Consider the following 23,598-nt stretch of genomic DNA (forward strand, 5'->3'; position numbering starts at 1 on the left):
CCATTCCATCAAAAGGTGCCTCTAGTAATTAGTTTCCCCATTTCAATGTATGATTCGGTTCATTATTGCCCTCCATTTGGTCAAGGCCTCAAGCGAGGCCCCGCCTCCAGTAGCAGATTATTTCCCCTTGCCACGCTAGATGTTACACTTATAATTAAAACAGTAGTTCATTTTCATTATTAATTTGTATGTGTATGTGTTTTATTTCTGAAAAAAAAAATAAATAAAAAATTAAGTGAAATATCATGAATTATGATGGATTGGGTTAGGTCAATTGACATTTTAATACCCAACACTGCCGAACCACAATTTGATAAAACCCAGTTTAGAGTATAGAAACCATATGTATCTTCCAAGTAGCCAATTAATTGCACATGCTCCTTCGCAGAATTTTAGCTTTCTCCCTCTGTTCGTCCTGGCTGGAGGTAGCCTTGGTTTTGCTATAATAATTTTATATGAATTTAGAAGAGCCACATCTTAAAAAAGTTAGTTATTAAGATTAAAGAGTCTAAGTCCATTAATGTGGGACGCAAGTTTTTTTGACAATGGAATTATATTAGGTTTATTCTCTCGTATCTTGGTGGAAAATGAAACTCAAATAAATACAATACACAAATGTTAAGAGAATTTTTGCTGGAGATTAAATTCAATTTACATAAGCATAATAGTGTTTATAGACTTCCTAATTAAGAAAATATAAATCTTAACTAAAATAGGAAAATAAATTAAATCTTAAATAGAATAGAAAAATTAAATTAATCTAATTATAATAGAAAATAATTTTTTATTCAATTGCCAAAATGAGATAACCTATTGAGTTGGCATGCAACGTCCATTCTAATTTTCACTAGTTTCCTTTTTTTTTTTTTTAATAAAAATCTTTGCTTATCATAAAAAATTGTAAGCATCCAAAACTGAAATTTCAGCTAAATCATCGAAAAAAAAAAATCAGCTAAGTCTATTAAGGTAGGAAGTCAAAACGGGTTGGAAAAGGGTGGAACAACTTGGACGTGTATTGGCCTTTCTTCCTGTACTGGACCAGTAAGGAACATGCCCTTGGCCGGCGCATTTCTGGTTTGTACATACGCGCCGGGCTGGTTCTATTCCGTGTACCAGAATACGCTTTGCGTCATTTCTTGCATTATATATTTTACAGTCCAATCGTATCATTATATCTATTATATTTAGTAACATTTAAAAAAACTCAAATGATTAACTTATAAAATTTAAATAATAAAATATTATTAAAAAATTTAATTAGAAGTCATTTATCAATTTATCATGTGTATAATTATATTATTTTATATTGATAAAATTTATTTCTAAAAAGGTAACAATAGAATTTTAAAAGTAAATAAACTTTTGAATGTGTAATATATTTGCATGTCTCAATTAATTTTAAATTTTATTAAAAAAAATTCAATAATTAAATATATGGGAATCAATATATAAAGATTATAAAAATATTTAAAAAAAAAAAAAAGCTCCATGGATCCCTCTTTTCATACATTAGATCATTGTCTATGGTATTCTCTTCTGTCATGCGTAATTAGAATTCACTCATCTGGCATTAGACCTAAAATACTGAATTTTCTTTAAAAAGGAAAGAAGAAGAAAATAGAAGAGTTTTGCCAAACATTTGGCCTAAATTCTGACAAGCTTGCGCGAATAAAGGCTAGCCAGGAGAAACTTACGGGGCTATTCTAGTGCCCAAAAGGACCAAATTTGAATTTTCTATCTCTGCTTCATCTATCTGTTATTTTCTTTCATTCTGGTTTTGAATTCTAGTGTTGATGATGATGAAAATGATGGGAGAGATAAAACAAAGGTGGGTTGTGATCTTTCTCTTGGTGGCGGCTTGCAAGCTACAGTGGGCTCATGGAGAACCACAGGTGCCTTGTTTTTTCATTTTTGGTGACTCCTTAGCAGACCCCGGCAACAACAACATGCTTCCAACGGGGGCTAAAACGAATTACCCACCTTATGGTGTTGATTATCCCCAAGGCGCCACTGGAAGGTTCTCCAATGGTAAATACGCTGTGGATGTCCTAGGTATCATACTATTTCCTTCTTCTTAATTCTTACATTAGTCCACAATTATTTGATTCATGCTTTAATTCTGTTTAATATTGCTATTAGAATTGTTGTTTAAAAAATATTTTATTAAATATGTCAGTTAAAGAGTACTAAAAAAATAATTAAAAAATAAATATGTTAGGTTTAGATAGCAGTCTTATAATTATGATGCTAATTAATATATATAACAGCTGAAAAACTGAGTTTTGATCATCACATTCCACCCTACGCAACTGCTAGTGGTCCGATCCTTCTCCAAGGTGTGAATTATGCATCAGGATCAGCAGGGATTCGCGACGAGACGGGTAGTCATCTGGTAACGATTCTTCTATATGCACAAGTTTAAAAAATTGAGAGGCATCTAAAGTTTTAATTAAAGTATAAATTAAACGTTCTTAATTTGCAGGGTGAGAATATCCCCATGAACAAGCAATTACAACATCACCAGTTAACAATCTCACGCATGGCTGGCATAATAGGGGATAATAAAACGACTCAAACCCGATTAAACCAGTGCTTATATTACGTTGGAATGGGCAGTAATGATTATCTTAACAATTATTTCTTGCCTGAACGTTACCCAACAAGCAAATCCTTTACTCCTCAGGCATATGCCCAAGCTCTTGTGGCCCAGTATTCCGAGCAAATAATGGTTAGTTTGAAAATTTTTAAATGTATTTTCCCCTTGGAAAATAGAGCAGACGTGCCCATGAGTTCAATCTTTCATTTTTTTTTTTTAATTATGTATATTTCAGACTTTGTACAAAAATGGAGCAAGAAAATTTATCTTGCCTGGATTGGGGAACATAGGCTGCGTCCCACAAGCAATTCGTTTATATAGCACCAATGCCACAGTTTGTGTAGTCGACATGAACAAAGCAATTAATTTCTTCAACAATGAGCTTGTAGCTCTGGTAGATCGATTCAATAAAAACCTAACTGATGGGAAATTCGTATATGTCAATAGCACTGGGATGATAATTCAGGACCCTATTGCAGCTGGTACATGTAGTTTCAAGCTCCTGTCAATTTATTTTTTCCTTCTCCATGTATATAGCTTTGTTAAATTAGATTTAATTAATTAATGTGCGTGAAATATGTAGGTTTCAGGTACTTCTATCAAGGCTGCTGTGAAGTAACAGAAAATGGTCAATGTGTTCCACAATCAAAACCCTGTGCCACAAGGTCAGAATATATTTTCTGGGACAACTTCCATCCCACTGAATCTATGAACGTAATTACTGCAACCAGAACTTACATTGCTGAGGCTCGTTCTGACTGTTATCCAATTGATGTCCGCAGTTTAGCTCTGCTTGATCTCGCAACTGCTAAAGCCATTTAAATGATGGTTTTTCCTTTAATAATTGTAAATTTTTGTCCATCAGAATTTCACAATACTTGTATTTATTTCATTTTATATTAATTACCAAATAACTAAGACGATCAACCTTTTAGTGATTGGAAGTTTTCAATTTGTCTCTTTGTTAAAACGATGCAGGAATGCATTCGACAAGATGGATTTCTTGTGTGGCTGATACTACTATAAATGTGTAAAAGATTTTATTTCTTCATGCAGAAACATGAAAAATCATTTTTGACCTACAGCCAGGGCAATCCAGTTCATCAAATATCATGTGATTCCCATTATAGCATTTTAAGCCCCACAGAGAAATGTAACACACAGACTATGCTACCATGATTTTGGCTTTGGCAGGTGATAAATATATATGTCACACTCGATGATTTGAAGACCTTTGTTGTTGCCCCGACATAAAATAAATACTTAATCATCCCCTATTGAGGTCAGGGACCCGTTCAGATTCTGAGCTAGGTCAAAATAAATTTGTAATTCGTTTGGATCAATGGCTTAAGGGTTTAAATTGAAATTATGGAAGGGTTAATTTCAATTTTTCTCTTAATTGTGAATTGAAATCAAATTAAAATTGATAATTTGAACCATTAATTTCAGTCTAATTCAAACAAGAATATTTTCTTTTTTTCTAAAAAAAATAAGTGACAATTTTAGAAAGTATCATGTGGACCAAACCATTTTCAATATCAAATCTATCAAAAACTAAATCGAAATCATTACAATATGGAGATGATCCAACCTTATTGAATTAAATTGAAATTGACAAATTGAATCATTAGTTTTAGTCTAATTTAAATAAATATATTTTATTTTTTAAAAGAAACAATTGACAATTCTAGAAAGTATCATGTGGACCAAAAACTGTTTTCAAACTGATATCAAATCTATCAAAAACGAATTGAAATCATTACAGTTTGGAGATTACTCTAATCTCATTGGTTTAAATTTGATTTTAATATATGAAAACAAAAATACTTATGCCTATGGAAGCATTTTCTAAAAGATGGAAAATGATGTAAAAAGATTGATTTTTTTTTTTCTCGCTAAAAACTAAATTTAATTTATTAGGAATAAATGAAAGGGGAAATGATAAAAATAAGTGAGATGAAACTTGAGTATACACGGGTGTGGTTTAGGTCATAAAAATGGGAGATTCGAGATCTAATGTGATTCCTTTTGATTTCAGTTTTAATTTTGATTTAGTTTTAATTTTATTTCAGTTTAAATTTAATTATTTTAATTTAGCCCAATCGAATTCAATATATATATATATATATATATATATATTAATATGAAGAGAAAATTTCCTTTTTTATATGAAATCTAACTGAATTATCAAAATCAATTTGATTTTAATCTGATTAAATATGATTCTATTAAATTCTAATTTCATTAATTTTAATTTAATTTTGATTCAATTTTAATGAGCTGAGTTCAATTAAAAGGCACGGTGATGAAGTACGTTTTTTACTGTGCATATATAGTTGTCATTCGTTTACAGTTTCTTACTATTCTTGCTCTTTAAATTTACGGTCATGCCTTAGCAGGTAGGTTTGTTAAAAATTTTTAATTAGGTTTATTTATTATGAATTTAAAATATAAATATATAATATTAATATATTTAATAAATATATCCTATTATACATATTAATTTTGAATTTATGTTAAATTAGATATGAGAATAGATACTTATAAAAATTATTTTACTTAAATTTAAACTCAATTAATATTTTTATTATTTTATTTTATTTTAAATTTAATTAAAATTCATTTTTAATTATTTAAATTCATTTAAACTTGATTATTATTCTGTGAAAGATACTCAAATCTATTTAATTTTATATGTTTTAATTAATATTTTATATAAAAAATATTTTTTAATAATTTATATTTTAAAATTTAATAATTATATTAAACATTTAAATTTTATTTATTTAATATATAAATATTTAAATTTATAAATATTCTTATAAAAATATATATTTTATATTTAATTAATTATTTATATAAATTACTTAAAATAACAGATATTTAATATATAAAATTTAAATTTATTATAGATATTAATTTTTAAATTTAAATCAATTCAAAATATACCTTATCAAAATGTATCAAATACCTGTAAATATTCAAATTATTACCACCCTAATTACTGCCAACAAAAATACGTAGATTTATAGTATTTGGTAAGGCTGGCTTTCATATTGGCGGCAAATTTCACTGTTTTTTTTTCATGGATTTCTGTGCCTAATTTGATGAAAGCGCCCTTTATTAGGCTCAAAAAGATCCAAAATAATTAAAAACAGCGCAGCCCACAGAGCCACAGCTCGCTTGCCAGCAAACCTGACCTAAAGATTAGACTACCAGAATCAGAGACTGCCTGTCAGGCGCCACTGCCTGGCTTTTGAAGGTGAAAAATTATTTTTTTAAATGAAAATATTATTTTAAGTATTATTAAAAAAATAATTTTAAAAAATTATATTATTATTTTTATATTTTTATATTTAAAATTTATTAAATTTAATTTTAAATAATTTTTTAATACCGTTAAATTAATATATCTAAAAATAATTTTTTCAATAATAACTGTAATAGCCAGCCCTTTTCATCTGCCCACTTCCCATGTTGAAATTAAGGTTTCGATAATGGAGCGTACGGTTCTTAATTATTGAGACGGTGATCGGTAGTGTCCGGTAGAGTAAGTTAATATTTTTAATATCCTAACTTATTAAAATTTATTTCAAATTATATTTACTTAATATTTAATTTATTTAATTTTATATATTTTAATTAATATTTTTATAAAAAATATTTTGTTATAATATTTTATATTTTAAAATTAATATTTCTATAAAATGTTTAAATTTTGTTTATTTAAAATATCATATACATGTTTTTTATAAATATTATTATAAAATTAATTATTTATATAAAAAATTTTAAATAATAAATATTTAATATGTAATACTCAAATTTGATATAAATATTATTTTTTAAATTTAAATCTATCTTAAATTTTATTATACATTACTTAAAATCATTCTAATAAAATTAAATCATATAAGATATTCAAAATTACTATCATCATTCTTTTTATCATTAAAGCCTATTTGACATTAAATTTAATTTCAAGATTAAAATTTTTTTTTTATGTTTAATTTTTTTTTAAAAAAAAGAAGGAAATGCCTCTTTCCATTCATATTGGTGTAATTAATCTTCATATTTTGATATGCAAGAAGTCCATTAAATAATTTCCCAACTTACAAAAATACACTATTCTCTTTTGATTTTGTTAGAAAAGGATGGCCATGCCATAATTGTCCAGCCAAAATCAACCAATACACTATTCTTAATTTTTTATTTTTTAAATTTAGTTTTAGCCCGATACCGAACCAATTGATTTAATGCAATTTAGGATCAAATTTAATCAATTTAATTTTAAATAGTTTTGATTCAATTTTAATTCTAAATTGAAACTGTTCTATTTTGATTTCAAGCTAGATTAGGACAGATCTTTACATACGTGTACCTTGTTGCCATCTGCCCCACCATCATCACTGCAACTCATTCATCTGAATTCACACGAGGTGTCCCACTTGGTATATGAGTGAACTCAACCATCACCACTTTCTCTCTTGCTAAAATAGCTGGCTACTGATTGGGGTGGTTGGGAACAGGGATATGACTCCTCACCTTTTATTCTGTAGATCGAAATTGGGGTGGGCACGTTTTCTTCGAGAATTTTATTTTTTCTTTTTATTTTTAATTTCAACTTATCATGATACAATTTAAATTTATTTATTAAAAAAATAAATTATAAGTTAGAGATATAAATAGGGATGCAACAATATGTGTGTTTGAGGAGTCATCATGCCCCGCCCCGGCCCCAACCCAAGTTTTTGAAATTAAAAATTTTCCTACAAAATTTAATACATCTTAAAAAAAATTATTATTTGCTTCTAAAATTTTTAAAATTTAATATTTTATTTATAAGTTTTTAGTGTCTTTTTTTTTAAAAAAATTACTATTTATCCTTCAATATTTTTATTTTTATTTTTGTATATGCATTTTTATGTAAATTTTATTTATTTTTTTATATTATTTAATTTTAATATCTTATAATATGTTTTATTTTATTTTAAATCCCAAGATTTCATTCAGTTTCTTTTTAATATTTATTTTTGTCCCCAATCATAAATTTCTGGTTCCAACCATGAATGTAAGCTTGACAAATATATATATATAAATACAATATTTAAGTATGTCAATATATAAAAATAAATTAATTTTTTAATAAAAATAATAATATATTAATTTTAGAGGTTTGAGACAAAAAGACCCTCTCCCTATCTCTACCTCTCGCACTATATAAGAACCAACTCGGGATCAAAAAAAATTGATTAGGGACGAGACAAGTTGTGTTAAAATAAAAAACAATTGCTATCTCTAACACTAGGTCCCTAGCTAGCCATCACTATATATATATATATATATATATATATATATATATATATATATATATGTGTGTGTGTGTGCACACTTACATTCTATCACCTAAAACAACCCACCAAAACCTCTCGAGTGATCATAATAACCTCATCACTTACAATCATCTGTTTCTGCCTAGTAGGTCATATAATTCTATGCCCAATGGGGGTTGAGATTAGTAAGTCATTGTGGTGGGTGGTAGCTTTGTTCATGGTGCAGGTTTTGCAACAAATTGCAGATGGGAATCAACAGGTGCATTGCCATTTCATTTTTGGAGACTCGTTGGCGGACAATGGCAATAATAATTTCCTTGATACCCTAGCTAAAGTCAATTATTCACCATATGGGATTGATTATCTTTATGGCCCGACAGGAAGGTTCACCAATGGTCGCGCCACTATCGATGTAATTGGTAATAATCTCATCCCTATATATCAACCACGACTCCAATATCACTGAATAGCCATATTTTCTTATTGGTACAGCTGAACTTTTGGGCTTCGAAAACTTTATTCCATCTTTTGCAACTGCCTATGGCACAGATATACTCTTTGGAGTGAATTATGCATCAGGGTCAGCAGGAATTCGAAATGAGACTGGGAGCAGTTGGTAATCATTTTTTTTTTTTCACTTATCTAAACTCTCAAGTCTTGTTTGGCTGGGGTAACTTTCAGGGAATTTCAAGTTCTGAAATGTGAAAATCTATCTCGCATTTTATCTCAACTTTCTGGGAAGTGAAGGAAGCAATTTCCTTCACTTCCCAGTAAGTAAGTTACTTGGAAGTGACTTCCTAGAAAGTAAACAAGGCCAATTTCCTGCTAAACCAACTGAAAAAATGGTGTACTGAATGCAAGGTGAGCGTATACCCTTAGAGAAGCCGTTAGAAAATCACCAAACCACTATCTTGCGTTTGGCTGACATATTGGGAACAAAGTGGGCAACTGAGTGGTATCTGAGCCGGTGCTTATGAACTGTTGGAATTGCAACAACGATTATATTAACATCTACTTCTTGCCTGAGTATTACAATACAAGTCAAGAGTGTACCCTGGAACAGTTCGCTCAACCTCTTATTCAACAGTGCGCGCAGCAACTAATGGTTACAATTGCGCTTTTCTTTTCTTCAAGAAGGAAAAATTTTAATGTAGGGTAATGGGTATTTTAAATTTCTAAAAAATTTATACCTGATTTATTCTGAAATATATGTATTTTATTGTACATATTATATTTTAAATTCACCATAAATTTGCCCGTTAGCTTCAAGTTTTAATTATGCACATTTTGATTTGGCCTTTCTTTTAATTTGCAGTGAATTTCTTTTCAACGAAATTTTAGAGTTTGCACGATTATGGAGCACGAAAAATTGCATTGTTTGGGCTGGGGCTAATAGGATGTACACCGAATGCAGTTGAAAAATATGGCACAAATGGGTCTATTTGTGTGGAAATTATGGAGGAAGCATCCCTGCTTTTCAATAAGAAGCTGAAATCGGTTGTTGAGGAGCTGAATTCTAATCTAACAGATGCGAAATTCATATACATAAACTACTATGCAGTTGGTGCAGATTCTTCTCTTCTTGGTAAGCCACCTTTAAATTATGTTAACTTTAATTATAATCACATCACATAGGCAATACTCATGCCTCTCTTGACTCTTATATTTTGATATTAGTTTGCAAGTGTATGGATTCCTATAAGCAATAAAGAGTGAGTTGATCAGTATCAACTCGCAGGGATCATTTTTAATTATCAAAATTTATGTCAATTTTACTAATATCTAAATGATCGAATAATTTAATTGAAAGAAATTATAATAACTTAAGCTAAGATTAACTACAATTAAACTAAAATTAATCTTAATGAAAAATTAACAAATAAGAAAAAGATAAAATTTTAAAATTAATTAAAAGAGGGTTAGAGATTTTGACTTCACTTGACCCATTAAGCAATTTTACTTAATTAACCAATAAGAATTATTTAATTAGCTAAAGCATTAAAAACCCAAGTTATCAAAATACCTCATAGTAATTAGCCTTAGTTTCCGCTCTTAGCTAAATAACTATGTTAATGGTTGTTCTAACAAGATTCATAAAATGCTTCCTAGCCAAGTCATGGATCAAAGATCATTCAAACATAATATCAAACACTCAAAAGCATTAAAATAAAAACAACCATTAATTGCTAAAATAGAGAAAATAAACCAAAATTGATAAATCACTTGGTCAAGTTACATAAAAAACTCTAGCTAAAATATTTAGCCACTCATATTAACAAAAACAAAATCAAACTCTATAAAATCTAAATCAAATATCATCAAACAAAAATGGGTTTCTATCAAAAGAAAAAGCAGAGAAAAGGAGAAACTCTAGATGGTGGAATTCCCCCTTCAAAAGCCAAATCTTCAAGAAAACCACTCCAAAGCTTGATTTTCTCCTCCAAGATGGATTATAGAGAGTATTTGGGGCTTTTGGGGGGTGAAAAATGGTGTGTCCAACTGTTAGAGACCTCCAAGAAACGGTTCTTATTTGTCCCTCTCTCTCCAAAACGCATTCTAGCTCGTTATGAGATATTTTCCATGATTCACGCGGTGTGCGTGAAGTTGCATTTCATGCCAAGGGTGTGAATCCTCATATGATCTAATAACCATGCATTTTCCTTCATTTTTCTTCAATCAGCCGTGAGTCTCATGCTCCTGGTGTGATTTGACTCCTCTTTCACAGCTTGAACATAAAAATTCAACTTTAGAAATTCACCAAATAACCTCAATTATTTCCTTGCAAAATTTTCTTTAATTATGGGCCATTTTTTATCTAGGACAATAAAATCAATAAAGTCAAACTTAAAACTAAAACATTAATATGATTACTAATAAAGATAAAAATTAAATATAAATGGCTCAAAATTGATAAAAACTAATAAAATTAATTAAAATAAAAATTATGTTTACACCCTATATCATATTTTGAGTTTCGGTGCAGATTTTAAGGATACGAGTTCTGGGTGTTGCACAGTTGCAAGTGACGGTCAGTGTATTGCAAACCAAATTCCATGCAAGAACAGAACAGAGTATGCATTCTGGGATTCTTTCCATCCAACAGAAGCTGTCAACAAATTCATCGCGGAAAGCTCTTATAGTGCATTGGAACCTTCCGATGCTTATCCATTTGATATCCACAATTTAGTCCTGCTTAATCTATAAGTTGAAGCCTCCAAGTGAAGGAAATTTACTTCAAGAATTGCTGGAAAGTACTCTGTTTCTGTTGTCATCGTTATTCCAGGATTTCTCACCGGTTCATGTTTTAAGTGTTTTATTTATTTATTTTTTATTTTATCTGATGTTTTATGTGTTTGATGTTTGCTGTTATGATTAGTGGATCTCATCATCTAATTGTAAGAGAAAGTGGGAATAAGCAGAGAAGCTTTGTAATAATGTATTTCATATATTGGTTTAATAATGCATTTGGGTTCTAATTTATCATTTATGCAGTAATTTTCTTTTACAAATGAGTCAGTTAGATAATTATATTCTATTCAATACGTTCCGAGCAGTGCATTTGATACGCATGCACTGTTTCTCACAGCTATAACATAGAATAAGATATCGGTACCTCTCAAGGAAATGAGAATAACGTGTATTTAATTTTATTCATTCTCATTGATTGCAAAGATTATCAGAGCAAAGCAGGTGGTCATCATAGAGAGAACCCTAGAGATACACATACACGGCAGCCAACAACGTACGCTTACTTGGGTTAATGGAACATGGATGTATATAATATTGCTCTTAAAAAATCTATTATTATAACATAAATATTTGTCACTGCCCAGCTTGTCGCCTAGGATAATGCTAGTTAGTGGCCAAGTAAACTAAATTATAATTAGTTAAGTAAATCATTTGGAATATGTCCTAATTGGCTTCAGTCAAAATATAGTTTTTAAATAATTTAATTGCACACACACATATATATATATATATATTCATACTCATAACCTGCAAATTGATCATGATCAAAAGCTTTGAATTGAACTTGCCTTTTCTCCCACCGACCTAAATTATTTTGCTTTAAAATTAATCTGAATAAAGGGGCCTTCTGAGTTTGAAAAGAAGCTTGCTTTTTTTTTTTTAAATTAATTCTAATAACAATTAATAACAATCCCGTGCTCAACATGGGCATTGCCTTATTAATTATTTGGTAATTAAGCCTTTTTGCGATGAATTGGTCCATAGGAATTCGTAACAAAAAGAAAATGTAAAAATATAAATTTATTGTTTGGTCAATGCATATACTTTGTTGATCAAAGAGCATACACGCAAAGAACAATTAATTATTAATAATTTTAATATCTCCTGGTCAGATCTCATCATTCTCTTTATAAATCTTTGATGAATGTCAACAACAATTTTATATTTGCATTATCAACCATCTTCTTTTTCTATACCCTCTTTCCTCTTTTAGCTTCGATTAATTATTTTTTTTTCTTATATATAGTTTCAGCTTGCTCAAGCCACCAATAACCATTTCTATTTTGCTCATATTTGCTTTTTCACCTACCTTTTCCTTTTTTGGTGTTAAAATTTTATTTTTCTCGATGGCCAGACATAGGACTTCTCTCCATTTGTTGGGCATTTTTCTGTTTGCTGTAGCAAGCTTGAAGCAATATTGTGCTAATGGAGAACCACAGGTGCCTTGTTATTTCATTTTTGGAGACTCCTTGGTGGATAGTGGCAATAATAACAATCTTGCAACCAACGCTAAAGTCAATTATCCACCGTACGGGATTGACTTCCCGGAGGGTCCGACCGGAAGGTTTTGTAATGGCAGAACCACTGCTGATGTAATTGGTAAAACAAGTAGTTCTTGAACAATTTCTCGTCATCTATGTTTAATTTTGATCCAAATTCCAAGTGTAGCTAATTAAATGAAAATTTTTCTTGCTACTTACGTGCATGTGCAGGTGAACTTTTGGGCTTTGATAACTTCATTCCATCATTTCTAAGTGCTAAGGGCTCAGAAATACTCAAAGGTGTAAACTATGCATCCGGTTCAGCAGGAATTCGAAGCGAAACTGGCAAGCAATTGGTAAAATTTTTGTTTTATTGATATATAGATGCATTTGTATATCCGTTTACACTTGCAACTGAAAAATATACATGTTTCTGTTGTGTAGGGTGTAAACATCGACTTGAACACCCAGTTGCAGAATCACCAAGTCACCATATCCCACATAGTTGACTTGCTAGGAAGCAAAGATTCAGCTACAGAGTACCTAAACAAGTGCTTCTATTCGGTTGTAATTGGAAGTAACGACTACATTAATAACTATTTCTTGCCCCAGTTTTACAATACAAGCAGCCAATACACTCCGGAGCAATATGCAGAAGTTCTTATGGAACAGTATTCTCAACAAATCATGGTTAGTAGTAATATAATTATCTGTATAAATTGCTTCTTATATATATCTTTTTTTTTTGGTTAATTGAGCTCTAATAGGATTTGATTTTAGATATCACAACTTTACAAATTACTTTAGCACGCGTGTCCCAAATATATTTCTATATATAATTTATTTATATATGTGTATTGTTACGTGTTTAGACTTTGTACGATTCTGGAGCAAGAAAGGCGGCCTTGACTGGAATTGGTCCTATAGGCTGCACACCAGGAGCTACTGCTTCTTATGACACAGACGGTTCCTTATGCGTGGACTCGATGAACCAGGCAGTTAATCTCTTCAATAATCGGCTTAAATTACTGGTAGATCAGCTCAACAGTAATCTAACTGGGGCAAAATTTGTCTACTTGAACACTTATGGAATTGTGTCAGAATATGCTGCTTCTCCTGGTAGAGCAACTGTGCATAAAAATTCTCTATATATATCTTTAAAGTACATTTGGGTTTTAATGGCTATGGAATTGTTGAGTTAACTATTTTTGTTTTTTATTTTTCTCTGTGTTTCAGCTTTCCAGATTAAAATCGACGGTTGCTGTAAGGTCAATGAGTATGGTCTGTGCGTTCCTTACGAAGCTCCATGTGAACTAAGGAACTTGCACTTGTTCTGGGATGCTTTCCACCCTAGTGAAATCGCAAACAAGTTCACTGCAGAAATATCATATCTAGCTCTGAAGAAAATCCTTTGAAGCGTATGAACCAGCTCTATAGATGTTCAACACCTATTTCAGCTGTTGCCGTGGGAAAGAACTTCACAAATTATATATATATATATATACACACACATCACATTTTCAATTATTTACTTCATTGGTTCATTTCATATTCAAAGTTGTCTGCCACTCTAGTCCATATATATATATATATATATATATATATATATATATATATATATATATATATATATGATGAATTATTTAACTATCATTTTCTTGTTGTCCTTCTTTAACTTCACTTTCTAGCTAATTGAAATATGACACAACACAAATGGTACCACAAATGAATTAATATTACAAGAAGAAGATACCAGATATATATATATTGCATAAGAGACAAGAAATTAAAATAAGTTAATGAAACTAGTCATAGAATCTAAGTTTTAAACATGCAGAAAAGAAATTAAATCCTTCTCTTACAACAATACTAATAGGTTTTGAGTTGGATTACACAAGGCCAATTATGCATGGTGGGATATATAGTGCTAATTAGCCAACAAAGTTGATTTCTGATAGAAAATTTGGGCATAATTGCAGCTTTCAGCAGGTGAAATATATACCTGATATCTCCATAGAAAAATAGAATTAAAGGATCCCCTGGAAGCATATTAACTGCACATAAACATAGGTGATATATTATATATCATTACATTTGCTTAGGTGAAGGAAGTAAATATTGATTGATGATAATATACAAGGATGATTAATTCTCACACTAACTGAAGGGACATCTGGTCTTGGTGTGGATAATGATTAGCGGGTTGTAATGCATTCACTTGAAAATAGTTCCTGTTATCGAATGGTTGAGATTGCATGATCTCATAGTTACCTCCACCTGGCATCAAATTCATGTTCTGCTGCTTCCTTTCGTTCTCAGCAATCTGCAGCATTTGTAAGAATCCATTTAATAGCCATTCGACAACTTGACCCACAAAAAACAAATGATAATAAAGAAGAGAGAGAGAGAGGTACAGTTCGACCTTGGCTCGGAGAATCTGGTTATTGTTGTGCAAATCAATTTCCTGCATTTGGGATTTTTTTTATTTGAAGAATCAATTGCAAAGAATGTACATATAAATTACAAACCAAAAAGTTTTCTGGTGCAATTTTGGTTGATAAAGAGCAATTTTGTTGGGAAACTCCATATCCACAATAGCCATCCCAACTAAAAAAAAAATATCTTGATCATAGATATTCAACGGAATAAGAACAGAAGGAGTATACCCTTTTCTGCATATACTCGATTTCTGCAAACAGCAGCTCATTCTGGAAGATATTTTAAAGAGGGAAAAAAGAGAAAAATTTGGGTTACTGGTTATACAAGAGATAGCAACAAAGAGCGAATATATTTTTTCTTCATCAAACATGTATCATATCAATAGTGGATGAATTAAGTACCTTTTTGGACCGAATTCTACTGATTCCTTTTTCTAGTCGTATCTCCAAGCTCTTAAGTTCTTTCACTGTTAAGGCTCCTAGCGACTCACCCAGCATATGCCTGAAAATATAATTGTTCAAAGAATATAATAAAGCAGAAGTCCAAATAAAGAAATTATTGCTTAAGAATTCCCAAGGAACAATTCAAGAGAAAAAGTTGGATATCACCATCAAGAGGTCAAGTTCAAATCTCACTAGGCGCTTAACAATTATTTCAATGTACATACAAGGAAACAATTATTGGTTAAGAAAATTTAAATTTACCTGTTTGACTTCTGCAAATTGCTTATTTGCCCACGCAGCTTGGCAGCTTCTTGCTGATAGTACTGAAATATAACTCCAAAACCAATGGCACGTTAAATATCCCATTAATAATTAAGAAAAGAGATTCATAAAACCATATGAGAATATAGTTGCATTGGTAAATAGTATATAATGATTCACACCTTCACAAGATCATAATTTGAAGATATTGTTATAGCAGGAATACAAATTTAAGGCACACTCAATCGCACAATCACACAATATTGAAAGGAGAAAGAGAATAATACAATATTTATGTAATTCGACCGTAAGATTTACGCTCACAGATAAGACCAGAGAAAGAGTGAGTAAAATATAATCACTCAAAACTATCAAACTCTTACCCTAATGTGTTTTCCAAATATACCACAAAGGACAAAATAATATTAGTTTATACTAGTTCATATTGCGCTCTCCGCTACTATAGAGCATACTTTTTATTTCAATTAGGTCACAAGGTGAAACTTTCTGATTGGATTATAATTCGGGTCTATGAAAATATATTCAAAAATTTAAGCCTTGTAAAATAACAGCTACTATCATTACAAAGTATGAATTAGGAATCCAACAAAATGTATTTTGTTATTTTTTTAATATTTCTTTCTAGTAATGGATAATATTTGGAAATATAGCATCCTCCATGGTTGGAATTTATTTATTCTAGCCTTCTTAATCAATTAAATTTTGCTTCACTCTTCCATCAAACAACATGAGACTTACTGTAAACCTTTTGCAATATAGTATTAATACATTTAAGCTAACATTTCATTAAGCTTTTTAAGCACAGTATTAATCCAAGATCAATAAACCTAATTAATACAACGAAAACTAGGACTAGAGATGTTAAGTAAAAATTTGGTTTGAGGAACAACTTAATCTTCTTCTGCTTAATAATATGTATTCCATATCACTAACAAACTGAACGTTTTCCTAAAATGGCGCACTTAATTAGGAGAGCTATGTACGGATGCCATTCTGAAGGCTCAGTGGAGAAATATAATGCTTTAGAAAAATTCCAATGGGATAATTTTCATTGCTAGAAGTGAAGCTTAAAATAAGAAAATAGATAACAACCTCATGAACATAAAAAATGATCTAATTGTACCTGAGCATTAGCTTCAGAAACAGATCCAGTATTGGATGAATCTGCACATGCCTTCTTGTACTTCTCAATTGTAGATTTAACACTGCAATCAGAATATGAAAATCATAAAATGTCATGAAATGTCCATTTTCATGTTGGGGAAGCATATGTAAGTGAAAATGCTAAACACTACTAAATTGCATGATTTATAACTTCATCACAAAATTGTGCAAAATGGGGAAAGCACTTGCATGATATATTTTAGTAATAGAAAATTAGAAGATTACTAACCTGGTTTCCATTTTATAAATTTCCAATAATTAATTTTTTTCAGTGTTTTTGCATTAAAAGAAGGGATATGTGCTTATAAAAAAAAAAAAAAAAAAAAAAAGGAGGGGGGAGGGGGAGTGGAGAAATCCTAAAATTTTTTTCCTTTTACAATTAGGTTCTTATAATTTTTTAAATGCTTACATATCATTAGTCCTAAAATAGAATTTCCATCAAATTGCCATTAGTCAATGATAAATATATTTCTCTCTTTTTTTTTTTCTCATTTCATTGCTAATACTTTTTTAAAAAACAAAAAATTTTCTTCTTAAATTTGCCCAAAAATTATTTATAGTATAGTTAATTTTTATACCAAACTGGTCATAGCATTATATAAATTTCTTATGAAATCAAGCTTATATTTTATATAGAAATTGTGCAGAATTTTATTTTTTACCAATTAAGCATATAGTTTAGTTTTAACCTACATTTTGTGAGGAGTTGAAAATTTTAGTTTGAATATAACATCTACCACCCTTGTTCCTTGTTTCTCTCTTTCTTTAAATAAAATTCAGTTTGCTTAAAAATTGATAGAATTATTAAAGTTTAATAGGATTGGAAGATGGGGAAAAGTTTATCCTATTGTGTAGCTTAAACCCATTGAACCTCCCAATATTCATTTTTTTAAAGCATAATGATAATTTTTTTTTTATTCTAGTTTATATTTGATGTTTGTTTTTTCCCATTAAAGTATTATTACCAATCCACAAGTGGTGGATTTCTATTTTTGTTTATTTTGCTTCTTTGATCTGAATCTTTGTTTAATACATATTAAGCAACATGATCCTAATAATACTTGTCATCTCACTTATTAAATTACTGCTTTATATATGGTTCTTTTATCTCAAAAAATGAATTCATATCCTTTATAATAACTCTTAAATGGAGAGATTGCCCCTAATTTGAGCTAGTGAAAAATTCAATATATTCATTCAAATTTTTAAAAAAAAAAAGAAAAAAGAGAAAAAAAAATGGTGAACCTTAATTAATTTATCTCTCCATTAGTAAGCAATAATTATTGTAAAATTACTATGAAAAATTCTTGTATAAATCTACTTCATCGTGAATTCAATGCACAATATACATAGTAAAACACCATATGTAAAATAAAGAACATTCATATATTTATATCTCAAGTCATAATAAACTATATCTAAGTACTTTTTTTTTTCGGTTATATAGTAATCCTCAATAATTAATAACTCAATTTTTTCAATCTTTTAGGATGTATAGAGATTGATTAAAGAGAAACTTAAGAAACTTGTGGAAAGTCTAGCTCTTAGGCTTAATAATTCTTCTATAAATAATTAAGATAATATAACCGGTTGCGTTATAGTGACGAGAAATTTTTATTTAAATTTAATTCATCGTGAATTTAAAATACAAATATGTGAGATTTATATATTTAATAAGTAATTTTCACTATAAATTTTATATTTTGAATTTGTTATAAGCCCAATCCAAATAAAAAAAAAAACATAAATTCAACTAGTTTCAAGCTAAAATTAACTGTTTAAACAGTCAAATCAATCCAACTCTCTAGCTAACTCATCCTCACACGCTTATAAAGAAAGAAAAGAAAAAGAAAAAGAAAAAAAACAAAAACTCATCCTCACACGAAACGCTAAACCTAAAAGCAAAATGAGGGAACCAGACTGATTGATTACTCAGTCTTAATTGATAAAATAAAATATTGCCATAATAGTAGCAGTGAATGCCCATATAATATGTCAATGTCAAGTCATACAACAAGACCCATTTTTCTTTTGTTTTGCTGATACCTTAACTTCCTCGAGCTACTGATTGGCCGTCTCTGCCACGCTGGCATTGTGTCCTATAATGCGATTGGCTAGGCCACTTTTAGGGTCAAATATCTACCACGTGTCACAAATCCATTACACAATGGATAATACCCTAAACGATAAGTCTATTGCCCACCTCGATTAAGTGAAAACAAAAAAGAGAAGAAGCGTGGAATTCTGTTTCATATTTATCTAATATTGATTAATCAGACTTTTTCTTTCTGAAACTGAGCAGCAGAGCCGGCCAATGGCAGGAGCTATAGATGTACGCTTCCCATTGCATGAAAGAAGATAGAATGTAAGAACTCTCCCATTGGCTCCCAGTCGTCGTACGTTGTCCTTCAGAACAGTCTCTCTCTCTCTCTCTCTCTCTCTCTCTCTCTCTCTCTTCAAAAGAAGTTGCATAATTATATCTATGCAAAGATCTTGAACAAATGCAAAGCACTCACTAAAATCCCAAGTTTCCAACAGTGGCATCATCATGACTTAAGTTTACCCATTCTCATTGGCCCGTCTATATCTTTCACTATGTGAAAGAATTTAACCAAGATCAGTGAGAAATGGGGGGAGAGAGAGAGAGAGAGAGAGAGAGATCTAAGAAGAAGACGATGAAGAAATGGGCATGTGATTATTTCATTTTTGATCCATTTGAAGATAAATATTAGGGTTCAGTAGCAGGGAATCATGACACACAAACCCTTTTGTCAGTATTCAAGAACAGAAAAATCGTGTGTGACGCGACCAAAGATTCTGTGGTTAGGACAAAACTGCACAGCAGCAACAAGTATTGATCTTGATTAACATAAACCCTAACCAGTTACTATACCAGTAACCAAGTTGAAAACACGATAGGTGAAAAACCCATGTGAGATTTAAATGACTTTAGATTAGTTGCGGAGTGATCTTCTTGTTTGATTAAAGGATTTACGCTAATGCCTAGGTACAATTTTGATAGTCCTGCATAGTAGCTTAAAGCCCTACGTTTGACTATGATGAGGCTTTTTTTTTCTTTTTCTTTTTTCGCTTTTCCCACGCGGGTGCAAACTCCGATTTGGGGAAATTTCGTGTGGATTGGGGAAAAATAAAAAACCCTAATTTGGGAGTGCTTGGGGATCACCTGATTTGGTTGTGATTGGTTTGAAAAGGGACGTTTAACATGTTTTCAGAAGAAACCCATTTGGGTTTTGAAACCCTAACCTGCTTATTGTTTGTTTGGTTTCCTTGACAATTTTCTTTCATTAACTTTGACATTGTACTTCTGCTTGCTTGATGTGCAGCTGACGTGTTATTAAGGATGTGTCAAGGGATTTAGAAGGTTTTGGACTAATGGGAAGATAACAGCTTTTGGCATAGGCCTTCTCTTTAGCCTTGTAGATGACACTCAATAGATAGAGGGAAAGCGCAAGAGGAATAATGGAAGAAGAAAAGAGAAATGAAACAGAATTTAACAACAATGGAGGAGAGAAGATGCTGATCTCACAGACCTGCTTACATTCCAAACCTATACTTGTTTCTACTCCCATTACCACACTTTTACAATTCTTCTATTTCTATCTATTGCCCCAGATCTATGAATCTACCATACCAAGATCACAAAAATTAAAAGTTTATATCATAAAAAGGAAAAATTTTTAATAAAAAATATAAATTTCATAGAATGGGAAAAAAAACTAAAACAGAAGAAAGAAAGACAATTGAATCTTGATTAATTATAGAGAAACTCAATCAACAACTGCAACACAAACAATGATTATGTTCTTTTACTTGAAATCCATCCAAAGATCTAGTTCAGAAGAAAAATGAAAATTCTTAACATCAGTTATCCATTTTTCCTCCTTAAAAAATTCCAACTCATTTAAAAAACCAATTAATTATATATATATATATATATATATATATATATATATATATATATATATATAAAGAATAAAAAAATAAAGAAAGAAAAAGGAAAATTTTTTTTGGAACAAAGATAGTAATTAAAGAAAAACACAATGAACTCCCTTTAAGAAATTAAGATCGAGAGATTAAGGTGTATGAAGCTGTATATACCTATTGTTGGCATACTCATAGAGGCGGCCACGGCTAGAGAAGACGATAAGAGCAACCTCAGCATCACAAAGAACAGATAATTCATAAGCTTTCTTGAGCAGACCGTTGCGCCTTTTGCAGAAAGTAACTTGACGATTTGTGGTGTTTTCGATCCGCTTGATCTCGATCTTACCCCTACCCATTTTCCTCTGGGGTGAAGTCTCCCTGGACTCGCTCTGGTATGCCATGGCAGCTGCTAGCTGATCCTAACACAGAATCAAAAATTACTGATACAAAATGAAGCAAAAATAATAACTATAATCGATAAAATATTTAACACACACACGCACATATATATTCTTTTGATCACTGTGAAGTTCAAGAAATAGCACAAATTTCTTGTGGATTTTCAGTGATCAGAAACTTCATTTGCTGTTTTGTTCAACCTAGGGTTTGAGAAGAGCTAGTGAAAGAAGCAAAGAAAAATGTTCAAATTTCATTTCTTGTAACTTGTGAGTGATGAAGTACAAAGCATTCAATTAATTACAATGGTTGAATCCCGGGTTTTGAAATGTGAAAAAAATATTTTTATATATATGATCCCAAAGAAGTGAAGCAAAGCAGAGAGATTATGAGAGTTGTGTCTCAATGTTTTGAAAAACTAACCTTGGGAGGAATTAAATAAATGAAGTGATGGGTAGAGATGCTAATTGAGGAGAGAAACAAAGGGTTCTTTGTTTCTTTTGGCTTGTGGGTTTCTCTGTTCTTAGTTTCTAAAAATCTGAGTTGGAGAGATGCACAAAATGGAAGCAAGCGGGTGCTAGGAGGTGGGCATTTATAAAGGAAAAAACGACCCTTCATCCATTATTATCTACCACAATATATACTTCTTCCTAGCTACTTTACTATATCTCTGTGTATCTCTCTCTCTTTCAATTTTTTCTTGTCTTGTTTAATTTTTATTTTTATTTATTTATTTTATTTATTTTTTTTGTTGAGTGGTGTATATATATTGAAGAAGAAATAAAAGAGAGGAGGCTAAATTTGGGAATCAAATTCCAAGCAATAACCATCCATTATATTTTTTCTCCATCTCTTTCTCACAAGAGAGAGAGAGAAAGCAGAAAGGGAGTTGAACGGGCAACGCAATTTTTATTATCGCTAATAAAAAAAACACAAATTTTATTATAAATGAAAGGTGATTAATTAGAAAGTTTCTCATTTTTCTTTTCAAGTCTTTCTTTTTTGTTCTTGGTTACATTCATCTAATAAGTAATTAGCATATTATTTATAATTATCATAATTTTTCTAAAAAAATTATGATAATTCTTATTTAAATTTGGAATGTGTTGATCTTTTATTAATTAAATGTATAAATTAAGTTATATCTCTAAATGTAGGTAAGAATTTTCTCTTTCTTTCCTTTTTTTTATTAATTTTTTTATTTTTTTTCCTTTAAGTTTTTTTAATATTTCCACACATAGATGGGATCATTATATATTTTCATTAATTTAAATTACAAAAATTTGTCAATGTTTAATAGCCAAGAGAATATATATTGTCTTTATTTGATAAATTAAATAGATTTTTTTTCTCTGATTTTTTTTTTTGAAAATGTAGTTATTTCGAAAGCATTAATTCATTAGAATGGCTAATCAAATATTTTGCTTTTGACATAAAATATGCATAAATTTGTATTGAACATTTATAATTATGATTAGTCTATAATCGTAAAATCATGCCAACAATAAGTTAATTCAAATTGATCCAATCGAGAAATTATATTCTGCCTTAATTGTTTCGTATTAGATTAATACATGAAATGAGAAACTAATCTTAAAATGATGACTGAGTATAAAAAGGCAATTATAATTTAAAAAGAAAAAAATTATTTTTAATATATAGAAAAAATTAAATTTTATGAGACCCATTATTATTTAGATGTCATTCCATAAGTATCCGGCCTAAATTTGATTAGAATAATGCAACAATTGATATTAATTAATTATCATATGCCATTACCCACAAATTACAGATTAAATGCTATCCGCCCATCCCCAATTCTAACCCTTGAATATATAATTTAATTGATTTCATATATATATTCCTTTACAAGATTTGGAGGGGTAGCTTTTTCACATTATTCAACTATTATCTGTTTCCAGATAGGGTTATGAGAAAAGGTGAGGGTGACTAGCATGTGATATCTAACCCTCCATCTCTGCAAATGCCAATCCCACTCTTAACCTCTTTTCTTTGACATGATTTGACACAAACAGTGCTTCTGCTCATATTTGAGCATTCTTCTTCGAATTAATGAACTCGTCAATCGATCGATCTCTTCTTAACTCCGAAATGATGATCAAGAAAGACATTAAGTGTGGTTTACCTTACCTAGTTGCACCTAAGAATACGTTTCTTTTCATTGTAGAGGACATGTGTCAATTGTCCAATTCCTACTCTGCCTTGACAAGTCATTCTTTACCCCTCAAAATGTATAGTGTCTTTGTATG

General features: G+C 30.3%; 4 protein-coding genes across 4 annotated transcripts; 3 read left to right on the plus strand and 1 right to left on the minus strand.

Moving 5' to 3' along the window:
- The first annotated feature begins 1,618 nt into the window (after nucleotides 1-1,618).
- On the plus strand, nucleotides 1,619-3,530 carry LOC110646697 (GDSL esterase/lipase At5g45670-like). The gene is made up of 5 exons (XM_021800223.2): nucleotides 1,619-2,052; nucleotides 2,268-2,392; nucleotides 2,483-2,728; nucleotides 2,832-3,078; nucleotides 3,180-3,530. The coding sequence occupies exons 1-5, from the start codon at nucleotides 1,794-1,796 to the stop codon at nucleotides 3,416-3,418; spliced, it is 1,116 nt and encodes a 371-aa protein (XP_021655915.2). The 5' UTR covers nucleotides 1,619-1,793; the 3' UTR covers nucleotides 3,419-3,530.
- A 4,499-nt stretch (nucleotides 3,531-8,029) lies between these two features.
- LOC110651604 (GDSL esterase/lipase At5g45670-like) lies at nucleotides 8,030-11,344 on the plus strand. Its single transcript, XM_058140586.1, has 4 exons — nucleotides 8,030-8,348; nucleotides 8,422-8,545; nucleotides 9,273-9,552; nucleotides 10,873-11,344. Exons 1-4 carry the CDS (start codon nucleotides 8,099-8,101, stop codon nucleotides 11,131-11,133), a joined length of 915 nt encoding a protein of 304 aa, XP_057996569.1. The 5' UTR covers nucleotides 8,030-8,098; the 3' UTR covers nucleotides 11,134-11,344.
- Nucleotides 11,345-12,368: 1,024 nt separating this feature from the next.
- On the plus strand, nucleotides 12,369-14,136 carry LOC110651605 (GDSL esterase/lipase At1g29670-like). Its single transcript, XM_058140810.1, has 5 exons — nucleotides 12,369-12,777; nucleotides 12,891-13,015; nucleotides 13,104-13,349; nucleotides 13,532-13,778; nucleotides 13,896-14,136. Exons 1-5 carry the CDS (start codon nucleotides 12,525-12,527, stop codon nucleotides 14,072-14,074), a joined length of 1,050 nt encoding a protein of 349 aa, XP_057996793.1. The 5' UTR covers nucleotides 12,369-12,524; the 3' UTR covers nucleotides 14,075-14,136.
- A 240-nt stretch (nucleotides 14,137-14,376) lies between these two features.
- LOC110651606 (floral homeotic protein AGAMOUS) lies at nucleotides 14,377-22,046 on the minus strand. Its single transcript, XM_021806980.2, has 9 exons — nucleotides 21,752-22,046; nucleotides 21,107-21,351; nucleotides 16,947-17,028; nucleotides 15,803-15,864; nucleotides 15,500-15,599; nucleotides 15,326-15,367; nucleotides 15,082-15,123; nucleotides 14,816-14,982; nucleotides 14,377-14,713 (listed from the first exon to the last, which is right to left on the minus strand). The coding sequence occupies exons 1-9, from the start codon at nucleotides 21,944-21,946 to the stop codon at nucleotides 14,710-14,712; spliced, it is 939 nt and encodes a 312-aa protein (XP_021662672.2). The 5' UTR covers nucleotides 21,947-22,046; the 3' UTR covers nucleotides 14,377-14,709.
- Nucleotides 22,047-23,598: the final 1,552 nt, after the last annotated feature.

This window comes from Hevea brasiliensis, chromosome 18 (genome assembly GCF_030052815.1).
Source record: "Hevea brasiliensis isolate MT/VB/25A 57/8 chromosome 18, ASM3005281v1, whole genome shotgun sequence".
Classification (NCBI taxonomy): Eukaryota; Viridiplantae; Streptophyta; class Magnoliopsida; order Malpighiales; family Euphorbiaceae; genus Hevea; species Hevea brasiliensis.